The sequence below is a fragment of the Nilaparvata lugens genome, chromosome X (assembly GCF_014356525.2).
Source record: "Nilaparvata lugens isolate BPH chromosome X, ASM1435652v1, whole genome shotgun sequence".
Taxonomy (NCBI): domain Eukaryota; kingdom Metazoa; phylum Arthropoda; class Insecta; order Hemiptera; family Delphacidae; genus Nilaparvata; species Nilaparvata lugens.
In genome coordinates, this window is record NC_052518.1 from 8038685 (window position 1) to 8051462 (window position 12778).

Genomic DNA, 12778 nt, shown 5'->3' on the forward strand with positions numbered 1-12778 from the left:
GCATACCCCACTTCACAGCTCATAATTATGTTCAAAATTCCAACATCAAAGTCCATCCAAGCCATCCTACATTTATATAAAGTAGCTAATGGTCTTACACAGCATCCTTTTCACCTGGGAAGATTGGGCTTCTATTTGCCGACTGTTTCTCATGGGAGGTATTTTTCGTTTTTTATACCAAGATCTCGAACGTTGCAAGATTATAACTCACCCATCAATCGATCCATGACACTTATCCAACACAGTATCTCGTGATATCGATCTCTTCAATCCGTCTTTGAATGACTTTATTGGATCATATTCTATATTACTGAAATATTAGTTCTTCTGTCAACCCTCTACCTGCTCATTATATGGGAAACCATAGTTAGCTAGGTATTTTTCCTCCTTTCTTTCTTCTCAGCACACCCCACCATGTTTTTGTATTTTATTATAAATTTATTTTTGATTGTGATCTTTTGTATTTTGATTCATTTTATTGTGTTGAATTGAATGAAATTGTTGATTGATGAAAAAATCAACAGAAGATGAATAGAAAAATCTAATTCAACTCACCTATCATTCTAAAAATCTCCATTTGTACAGGGTCCAATATCTGTGGACATAAAAGTTTAGTTAATTGTGTCATCAAGTGTAGATCTATCCATTCTAAAAAGGATGAAATTAAATCCAGCTCAATATCTTGATTTGGAGACGAGATATACTTGTTTTACGAAACCATTGTAGTTTGTTACGAAACCTCTAATTTGTTACGCATCAACATTTGTTGCAATGATATCCACAGCATTGAATCGTACTGCACTGTCAATAAACGAACTCCTAGTAGTCGATTTAAAAAAAACATTCTGTAATCATACTAATCATTTGCTCGGAATATCAGACTCGAATATCATTTGCTTGGATTCGCATTGTCTTCAAACCAAAATCAAAAAAAAAATACGCATAAAACAAGGGAGAACAATTATACAAAACATGTTGACTAAATGTAACACCCACATTACAGGAACTCAATGTTGATCTGTACATTGATAAAGATTGCTTATTCTATGCTATTGTGAATATTTTATCTTATTATTTGAATATGCATTTTGTCAAGACCGACCACTGCAAATTATAAAAATCAATCAATCTGCAATGATCACGTATTTGCAGCTTCAGTGATTTAATCTACATAGAATCCATTGGATGTTTCCTTTCTAGAAACAACAGTCGGTCTATCATTTGAAACAATTTTACAATAGAAGCTACATTTCTAGTTTTATTCTTCCTACATTCAGTGGTCCTTGTAAGGAAAACAAGGATGATCATTCTTTTTAGAGGACCACTTATATTTTTTGGAAATTATACCTTATTCCCAAACCAAAATTCCACGTAGAATGTTTAGCAAATACTTACCAAGTCTATGAGATACCCCATTGTCTTAGTGCCCAGTCGGCTGGCATCTAGAGGGATCGCGCGAATGGCTGCCCAAAAACACTCAGTGGGACTTCCATTTTGATATACATCAAGATAATCAACCTGCGAATCTGCGGGGTTGGCCGAGGCCTGATCGAATGATTGCAATATTCCTGAAAAATTTTACTTAGAATTATTCACTAGCCGTTCGCTGTATTGGTAATCATAGGAAAATAATTTCTTCCAATAATTATAATAATAATTTTCATTTCTCAATAAGCATTCATTACAAACTCAACATTACTACTAGAAATAATTATTCTATTGAGAAGACACTCCCGAGAAAAATTCTATTTTGGGAGTTGCCATCAAAGTCCATTTGTATAATTTATTTGATGCAATCAGTTAAAAATAAATTAACCATGAAATGTAAATATTCTAACAAAAGAGCTTACAGTCAGAATTTTTATTACTGTTTGGGGAGGTGCATACTTTTCTGTTTTAAAACCTATCTTAACTGGGCAAAAATACATAATTCGCACTATAGCAAACAAACCTCGCTTAACAAGTTCACTGCCGCTGTTCAGGGAATGGGGCCTTTTGCCTTTGAGATACCTGTACTTCTATAAAGTATTACTAACTTTTTACAATAGGAGTGGACACCTTGTTTCCCACGGCGGGAAACTTATGGACTCCGTTCAGCGGGAAGTCTACTTTCCCCAAAACCAAACAAAGAATGCTTTCGTAGATTTTATTCCTATGTAGCCCCTAAAATTTTCAAAAAAATACCAATCGTAGCAAGAAAGCAAACATGCTATCTAAAACTCAAAAAAGACCATCGAACCTGGATATTTTACTTGTTGAGGAAATAGCTTGTCTACTAATTCTGAATTCCTTGGTTCTAGAGGGCCCTCCCCATCTAAAGCATTTCTTGTGGATGATACTAGAGCAAAGTGTTTATTGAGTTCATCGGCAATTCCAACCTCGTCCTCGATTGCCTCCCCATTATTATTGACAATTTGCTTTATTTTCTCGTCGCTTTTATTTCCCCTGATTAATGAATTTAACAATTTCCAGCTATCTTTAGAGTTACCTCCAAAATTATTAAATGTATCCTGAAAATATTTACTTTTGGAATCGTCTATATCAGCTTTTAATTTATCTCTGTATTGTTTGTAGTGATTATTTAATCTGATATTATGTGGTAGTTTTTTGTTTTTTTATACAGTTTATTTTTTATTTCAACTCGATTTAGTGAATTGGAGGTCAGCCACGGTTTGTGTTCGTTTAATTTCCACGCCTTCATGAGTTTGTCAGAGCTAACAGCATTGATATGTAATAGTGTGATATTGAGTGGGTATTATTGTAGTTGTTTTTGTGTATCTTATGTGATGTCCACTGTTCCGGGAGGATGCTGACTTCCTGATGTCGCTGAGGCCAGCGAACAGCTGACTGGCTTCCGACTGCCAGAACAGACCTACAGCTGTATTGCAGTTTGCGCTGATGTCAACCACCTACCACGGGCTGAGATGTCGGGGTACTACCGTCGGGTGCATGGGTGCATCTCTTCGACCACCCCCATCCATATTGAAGGGCTGTTCCAGGTCCCAGCTCCAGGCTTGATGTCGACCAGATAATAGTGTCAAGTGTTAGTGTGAAAGCAAATTAAGAGTGAATGAAATTTTGGTGAAATCGTCTTTTTTAGGGGAGGGGGTAATGTAATAGTGTGATATTGAGTGGGTATTATTGTAGTTGTTTTTGTGTATCTTATATTATTTTTCAGGTTTTTGAACTGAAATGAACTTTGATTTTACTGTTTGTTGAACCCTGCGTTTTTAGTGTGAGAATTGACACTGTCTTGTTTGAATTTGCTAACTTGTTGCTCAGTTGTCAAAATGAAAGCAATTTTCGTGCATTTTCCAAGAGCAGTTTCAATTTCATGTCAAAAAAGCCACTGTATTTGAAAATTGTACGAGCATTGACCTTTTTGCAGCTTTGGCTTTCCCACTGGAACTTATGCTCAACGCTCGTGGAGGGGGAATAATTTTCATTGAAAAGGCAACAGTTGGAATTGAGACGTAACTGGGAAAACATGTAACGGTGTGCGAGCCTCGGTTCTCTGAATGGGCCCATTTCCCATTCAGAGGGACAAATTGTTATGTTTTCAGTTATCAGTAATTTTTATCTAGTTGAATAGGAAACCAAATTTTATAGAGTTAGTAGGAGTAGAATCAGGAAATTATTTGTGCATGTGAGTTCAAGTATAGTGAGTTTTATTAAAGCGTATGTGAGTGTTTCTGAAGAGTCCAAGTTTGAATATTGTTAAAATGGTGAGTGCCGAACTTTTGTTGTTTTTCTTATTAAGCTCATAATTTAATTTCATAGAATGACCGAGGCCCAAATTTAAATGCAGCAAGTTAGCAGGTTCCCAAAATGTATAGATTGAAAATTGAGTATGTCTTCTTGACCTGAATCGATTGCTGAATAACTTTGTTCTGTTTGAAAATTCGACATGTTACCTGACTTTTATTAATTCGTTCTACCTATTTAGAGTTCAATAAACCTGAAGTTGAATTTTATTAGTATTTTTCATTGAAGTTCCTGGCTCGTAGTTGCTAGTTGCTAAAATAGGTGACAATTAGATAATGATGATAATCTGTGCATTTGAATGAACGAATCCACTAAAAGCTCCCAACCAATAGAGGATTCAAAGACCGGTAGATGAATTAAAAGCAGTAAACTTTAGCAAATATTATAGAAGAGAAGAAACAATCCCCCTCCGTTTACATTGGTGGCCAGCGGTGGGATAGTCTGCAAGAATGACTATCGTACCACATGCACTCTTATATATTTCATATTTTGGAAGATTAACTAAATAGAGACAAATATATCTTCGGTTTCAGAAATGATGTCAGGTGTGGTGTAGGGTTTAAAAATACCTCCACCGGTTACATAATACAATCCTTAAAAATTTCGATAAACTGATTGAAAGCAAGGTCTACCTGTGATTGATTAAAAACGCTAGTCCAGTCAACCTCTTGTAGCCTGATGGAAAGCGCTTGATTATCAATCTTCCTAATTTTCTTGTTATTCCTAGCCTGAGATAATGACTGATTTAGTTTATTTGTACATAGGTTGAGATATAATTCAATAGTGCAGTGGTCGGTAATTCCGTTATTGCAAACATTAGTTGTTGGATTGAAACTATTTTTAGTGGCTGTATATCTAAAGAAAAGGTGATCTATGCATGTATTTGATGTGTTAGAAATTCTTGTGGGCTCATTCACATATGACATGAATCCAAAGCTTGACATAATGAAGTTGTACTCTTCAGTTTGTATGTCATCTTCAAGAAGGTCGATATTTATATCACCGGTGAAGATAACATTTTCCTCATTTCCTAACGCTGATATCCCTCGAGTATTATGAATATCAAGTTTGGAAACTTGAAAATGCATGTAAAAATAATCCCTTTTCATTTGTTTCTGCCACTGCCTATCCATACGACATATTTATAAATACTTTCTCATATTATTCATTTGGTTTTGGTGGTAACTAAGTTTCACTTAATTCGTAGTTGTTTTCATTACCATATACATGGAATACATGTATGTATTCCATGTATGGGAATACATGGGCATGTCTAGTCTCGGCCAATGACAGAACTCAATCGTCATTAGTCAACAGTTAATAGCCAATTAGAGGGCTTCATAATATTTATTCTTACCCATAATATATGGGTTATATTCATAGCCATAATATTTATTCTGTTGCTCAATTTTTAAGCTAATTCAAATATACAAATACAATAGCATTAATACAATAATATAGCATATAGGATTGGCGAAGAGCTACTTACTTATTCGATCCATAGTATCCATAACTGTTTCTCCTGCTCCCATCATTGTAACGATATCTGTTAACATGCGCGTCAGCAAATCAATGGACGGCGCATTTTCTTGTTCCCTCATTACATAGTTATGACGACGGTAGGTAGGACGGGGCATGCGCGCCAGTTCTAGCCACGGGCGCACTAACGGAGGAGGCGGTGGGATGGCCTGTGGCTCTGGGAACACCCCAGGCACTAGGATGACCTCAGGCTCTAGGACGACCTCAGGTTCTGGGACGACCTCAGGTTCTGGGACGACCTCAGGCACTGGGACGACATCAGGCACTAGGAAGAACTCAGGCACTAGGATTTCCTCAGGCACTGGGACGACCTCAGGCACTGGGACGACATCAGGCGCTGGGACGACCTGAAGCGCCTGTGGTTCTTGAGCCATACCCTGTGGCACCTGTGGAACACAAATGAGTCCATTTTGCGAGAAAAATGTTATGATAAAAAGATTCCAATTTTTTTCCATATGAAATTACAAGTTTGTACAAAGTACTTCAGTTACAACAAAATAATAAACTAGTAGTTTTATGAACAGTTGACCTCACGCAGTATTCTTATCCACAAGTACCTGTATTGAAACTATAGACCTTATGGGAATACAGCAATAGACTGGATTCTCCACACATCTGTGTAATCACTTGTCAGCTGATTTATGATGAATAATTCTATAGTCTGATTTTTACTTTAATATTGGCGTATGAAGGAGGCTCCTTTTTCCTTTTATATTATCCTTGAAATGCAAAATTTCCAAAAACCTTGTATATACGTCGACGCGGAATTAAAAAAGGAACATACCTGTCAAATTTCATGAAAATCTATTACCGCGTTTCGCCGTAAATGCGCAACATATAAACATATAAACATATAAACATTTGAACATTTAAACATTAAGAGAAATGCCAAACCGTCGACTTGAATCTTAGACCTCACTTCGCTTTGTCAATAAAGATAAATTACATAGACTGGGCGCAAATGTACTTCTGTGGTCATTTTCGGGTAACAGCCGTGGATCTCTCTTCCTAAAGACTAGAGTAATGAAAAACGAAATTATGATCAGTTGATATCACAGGCAAACACCTCTGAAGCAAGATAGCCGCCAAAAATTTAAGGGTTTTTTAACATCGCTTGTATTTTAATAACCTCTCAAGATATTTCACTGTTTACTAAACACAAATATTTGGAAAACCTTCCTCATGATTCTTCTCATATGACGGTTTTCTCTAAAAGGTATATTTAATCAGATGTAATCTCCCTAAACTCATAACAGATATTTTCTTTCCATTTTCTCAACATTCTTTCCATTATAATATCTTAAATAAATGATAAAAATAATATGATAGATAGTTATTGTCCCTTAAATAGCTAAAAGCTGGAGGGATTAAAATCTATGTGAATTGTATTTATTGAGATTGTGTATTGAAATAAATAGATACATTTTTGTGATCATCTTTTCACTGTGATAAAATATTCCCAGTCTGATAATGTCAATTTTAGTTTATTTGAAAATTTTAGTCGCACATAAATTTCATGAATTGATTCATCCAGTATATTGAAACTGTGAATAACTGAACCCACCAATCCTTGTCGAATATTTGCAGCTCTATTTGATAGAACTTCAAGAACGTTGTTCTGCATTCTTAAGAATTATCAATATTTTGTTTGCTTCAAAGATTTTATATGTTATTAAAGAGAAATGTGAAGGCATTCTACTTACCTGATGTGCTGGAGATTGGTTTGGCGACACTTCATCTGAAAAAGTAAAAAGCAACCAACTGAGTACCTAATGCAAGTGTTTTAGATATAATATTCATATTAGATAATATAATATTCAGGAAGAAGAAGAAGAAGGAAAAGAAGAAGAAGAAATCAAAAAGGTTGCTTACATAACAAGTATTTGCATAATCTTAGATTCTATGAAATAATCAATTAACCCAATCTTTTTCAATCATCAATATTTGATCTTATGACTATTCACTATTCAGACAAATTACAGAAATAATTTTTTATTCTTATCAGTAGATATAAAATGGGGATTCTGGTGCAAGGTCACCAAACCTAAGTTTTTAGCCTCTAACCCAAATCCCCCCTCCCCAGCCCAAGGTCATCGTCCCCCCAAGGTCACCCACGATGTTCAAACCTAACCTAACCTAACCTAACCTAACCTAATGTAACCTAATGTAACCTAACCTAACCCAACCCCAAAAAAATTTAAAAAAAACAATACATAATAAAAAATAAAAATTAAATAAAAATAAATCAGAATTAATTTCACGCAACAAAGGCTTTTTCAATGACCCTCACTCCACTTTCTCTGTCACATGTCTAATGGTCACGCCCACCAGCATTAGGGGCATCAATGAGGTACCTATCACTCTAGCTCAAGTTGGTCATGCAGGACCTGTCACTTCACACTAAGATGGTCATGGAGACCTATCACTCCAGATCAATATTTCCATGGTAGACCTACTAGATCAAGATGTCCATAGGAGACCTGTCACTCTAGATCAACATGGCCATGCTGCTCTAGAGATCAAAATGGTATTGAAGATAGACATGGCTTATTTAACATGGACATTTTCAATGACCCTCACTCCTCCTGTCACATGGACCGTGCTCACCAGTGTTCAGCATATCTGTGGGCAGGGTCGTCCACTCAGTGGTCTGTCAGTCAGTTCAGTCACTGCTCAGTCACTGAGTCACTGTTCAGCTACTGTTCAGTCACATTTCAGTCACTGAGTCACTGTTCAGTCACTGTTCAGTCACTGTTCAGTCACTGAGTCACTGTTCAGCCACTGTTCAGCCACTGTTCAGTCACTGTTCAGTCACTGTCCAGTCACTGTTCAGTCACTGTTCAGTCACTGTTCAATCACTGTTCAGTCACTGTTCAGTCACTGTCCAGTCACTGTTCAGTCACTGTTCAGTCACTGAGTCACTGTTCAGCCACTGTTCAGTCACTGTTCAGTCACTGTTCAGTCACTGTTCAGTCACTGAGTCACTGTTCAGCCACTGTTCAGTCACTGTTCAGTCACTGTTCAGTAACTGTTCAGTCACTGAGTCACTGTTCAGCCACTGTTCAGTCACTGTTCAGTCACTTCCATCACTGTTTAGTCAGTGGCACTCAGAATGTACTTATAGCTAAACTATATCTAAGGAGATGGTAGGTAATAAGTAAACAGTCTGGAGTACAATTAGCTCTTTATTGATCAATTCAACATCCATTTCATTGAAAAGTTTACTACAATCAGATATATCTCTGTTCCAAAATCCAAGTTGTTTATCATATTGAGTGTGCAGAAAAGTGATGTATCCATGATGTTTCTCCTTGGCCCATGTCAAGCAGGTGATGTCCCAGGTAGTAGACTCCTTTTCCAGCACTAGTCCTTGGCAAGTCCTCTATGTTGTCTGATAGTCTTCGGAAGATATTCAGTGATACCTCTAGAACACTGTTTCAGTTAGAGACAATACCCTGTCATTGTTGTTGAATCACCTCACAACCTCTTTCCTTCAGGTAATTGATGCTCCTTTGAGTCAAAAGTATAGGTGTAGTAGTATTTCTCACCACTACATCATCCTCCTCCTCCTCCTCTTTCTCTTCCTTCTCCTCCTCTTCCTCTTCCTCCTCCTCATCCTCTTCCTCTTCCACCTCTACCTCATTGTTCTCCTCCATATCAGTTTCCTCTTCCTCATCTTCTACATGATCCTCATCCTTCTTCAGATCAAATGGGGAGATTGATGGTAAATTTGTCTCACCATAGTCACCCCACTTTGATAATAGGAGTACCATCTTCTCTATTGTTCCAGATACACAGTTGATCGACAAAATGTCTGTTCTCTACAGATGATTCCAGCACAATGAATCTAATCTGCTATGTATCCAATATATATCCATATTTGTACAGCATTATGATTTTGATTGTACCTCAATATATTACCTAGTGTCTAAGGTGTTGCTGTTCTCTGCTTTCTCAAGTAAAGACCTTTACCGGCCTTCGATCTCTGCTGTCTCAAGTAAAGACCTGTACCAACCTTTGGTTTCTGATGTCTCAAGTAAAGACCTCGACCTCCTTTCATTGATTTTTTCTTTGATGGTTGAATCTTTTGTTTCTTCCCCTTCTCAGCCACCCTGCTGACTTTCTTCGGTGATCTTTTCATACCACCCCCAAATTTTGCCTGAGCCTTCATGATGTTGGTGACTGCTAGTGCTGCAGCTTTTTCCAACACCCCTGCATCTTCAGATCTCACTCTGTCCCAGGCTCTCTCTGCCAAGATGCTGTCTGCTTGCTGCATCACCACTCTTGGAATAGGCAATATCATGCTCCTTGCAAGCCTGATCAAGTTTGTTGATTCCTGGATCACCTTGTGCTAATTGCTTCTGAAGTTTTGTTCCTGGTCCACAGTACTGATAGCCAGGAATATAAAGTTCAACTGGTAGAATGTTGATTGCCTTATTAACTATTGTACCAGCAGCACCCTTGATAGCTGACAGAACACCTCTTCCTCTATAGATCTTCTGACTTTTCTCCTCACGAAAATCATGCCTTGGAGCAATAGATCCTCTCCATGTCACTTGTCTCTCAGAATATCTTTGACTGCCATCTCTGCTATCATCCAAAAGGTGTTTGATTGTATTCTTATACTTGGCTTTGTTGTAGTTAACAATCTCACCTCTTGGATCATTGTTCTGTCTGTGCACACTGGTCCAGTTCAATATTTCTCCATAGGCCTGTCTGTCAGCGGATTCAACTAATGCACGATTTGGATTCTTCTTGAAAATCAACTCACAAAGTCCCAATGTAGCTGTGAAGGTCTTTTCTTCCTCATCTACAGGGTCAGTCAGCACAATTTCATCACCATTCTCTCCAAAAGTTAAATACTTATTGCCCAGGTAGTAAGCATTATCTCTCACTCTTGGCCCGAAAGTGTCATCAATTGTCATTGTCCTTGCTCAATGATCCTCTAATGTAATCAGCTACCTGTTTTCCAGCTAGATCAGTTTGATCAAGGATATTCTGAACTGTTGTACAGTGACTTTCATTCAATAATTGTTCAACATTCTTATCATCATCCTGTCCATCTCCAGACAGCTCCTCATCACTGCTATCATCATATCCTCTACTCATATTATACTCCTCACCCTCATCCCCTTCAAATGCCTGCTTTCCTGCTTTCCATAGTTGCCGTCCAACTCCTGAGGTGCCTGCCATAGGACTTGAAACTTCTCCAGTTCCATATGATTCAAATGTTGGTGACTCTTCATCAATGCTGGAGAGTTAGAGCTTATGTTTTGCTTTACTTGCACCAGTAAGTCCACGCCTTGTATATGTGGCATGTTTAACAAATGGTGTTGTTGGTGGAGTAGGATATATGTGGTGTGTTGATGCTGCTGAGAAAGGACAATGTTCTGATGATTCTGCTTAATGCAGTGAGTGAGCTTGAAGCTGAACTGAATTATCACGGTATAATGACATTGAGTGACTTTTTCAAGGAGAGTGGTCATTTAGAGTTCTGTGCAGATCGTGAATCTCATAGTTGTGCATGCATACGACTCAGGCAGAAGCAGCAGGCTGTTGTTGATGTAGTCAAGGATAGCAACGTTTTCTATGAATGTGATGATCTTCACAACCCATTGAGAAATACTCATGTGACCTCCACCAATGTGAAATGTTTCCTGCTGAATGTTTTCATGCAAACTATGAAGAGTATCAAGGATAATATCAACAAGAGGGCAATGCCCACCAGGACTTGCAATGAAATTCACTGTCATGTTTGATGACACTTGCATACTGCTAAAATCTTTCTTCAAGTTGGATAAGGGTGGAATGGCTGCTATTGTTAATCTTGAGAAGGTACCCAACTGGAGGGATAAGGATGTGAAGATTGTGTTGAGTGTTCTCAATCAGGACCAATACTACAAGTGTGATTTTATATGCAGACAACAATCTAAATGTCTACAGGGACTGGGTCAAAAGGAGATTAAATTTGCAGGATTTACAAAAATTGAGAGTACAGGACATGTGAAACGATTCAGGCTGGAGGATGGAACATCTGGTGATTCAGCTTTTGAGATTAGCATCTACAAGGCTGTACGCAGACCTATGCCACTGCCATCTACTGGGGGATATGACGAAGTTGATGGACCATGCATTGTTCGTGAAAGGAATAAGCCATCAGTTGAGCATTATGTCACCAACAATGATTATAGCTGAGGAGAAAGTCTTCTTCAGCTGTATATTCTGTTCAATACTGAAGATTAATTATATGCTTGCCAATAAATACTATGTGTAATGAGCCATTTGTTATTATTGATTATCCTACTTCCTCATATAGGTAAGAAATTAGGTTGCTATGCTTTCAATGAAGACAGTTTCAACGACCCCCACTCCTCCCCCTGTCATTATATGTTTACAGTTTTTTGTCTACTGCCTAATATCTATTGGCATGTTGCAACAGGTTGACCAAGATGCAAAATATAAAAAGATATCCATTGAGCTGTAATGGTATACAACCCTGTATACTTACCTTAACAATTGGGACCCTACATCAATCTATACCCCTGAAGGTTCGAACCCGGGGCCTACAGCATGGAAAGCGACGCCGCTAACCACTACACCACAATGGATATCTGATTATTGGTCTACCATTAGAGGTATTTATATTCAGCTGATCATCTTGAATGGGATAAAAACATATGGCATTTAGGTTTGGTAACCTTGGCATAGGTTCAGATGTCAAAAAGTTAGGTTAGGTTAGATAATGAAAACCTTGGGTTAGGCGCCATATTGAATTTTTCCCGCCAAAATTAGGTTAGGTTAGAGGCTAAAAACTTGGGTTTCGTGACCTTCGACAGGGGACGATGACCTTGGACGGGGGAGGGGGGATTTGGGTTAGAGGCTAAAAACTTAGGTTTGATGTTAGGTTACGTTAGGTTAGGTTAGGTTAGGTTAGGTTTGAACGTCGTGGGTGACCTTGGGGGGACAATGACCTTGGGCGGGGGAGGGGGGATTTGGGTTAGAGGCTAAAAACTTAGGTTTGGTGACCTTGCACCAGAATCCCCATTTTATATCTACTCTTATCTACAATAAAATTATAATGAAGGTTAAGAATTCCTTAGTGTTTATGCTTAAACACATACGGTATAAGAAATTCACGAATGGCGTCTGAACTACTGGACTGATCAACTTGAAATTTTGCATAAAGATTCTTAATTTACTTAGGATGATTAAAGACCTATTTTCTTTTTTGTGATCATGTGTAGAAAGAGAATATCTATGATGGTAATCTAAAAAATATTTTTGTTATCATGTTTATGCTTTTGAAGGGACGGATTCAAGGATCCAAAGGTTATTATAAGGTTATTAAAGGTTAAAGGAGTGATCCGTGGTCTAGTGGATAGAGTACTTGCGTAGCAGCATAGGGATCCTGGGTTCAAACCCTCTCACAACCAAAAGTTTTTTAACCAGATCACTCCTGTGTTATCGGATGGGC

The 12778-nt window shown here is 37.9% G+C and overlaps 1 protein-coding gene across 1 annotated transcript in view; it reads right to left on the bottom strand.

Annotated features, from left to right (window-relative positions):
• Positions 1–12778, bottom strand: part of LOC111044362 — a 36062-nt gene that overhangs the window by 3089 nt on the left and 20195 nt on the right. The window contains exons 2-5 of the mRNA XM_039442332.1: positions 7008–7042; positions 5255–5690; positions 1396–1568; positions 556–595 (exon numbers count right to left, since the gene is read on the bottom strand). Coding sequence (XP_039298266.1) covers positions 556–595; positions 1396–1568; positions 5255–5690; positions 7008–7042 — 684 coding nt within the window. The remainder of the gene's footprint in view (positions 1–555; positions 596–1395; positions 1569–5254; positions 5691–7007; positions 7043–12778) is intronic.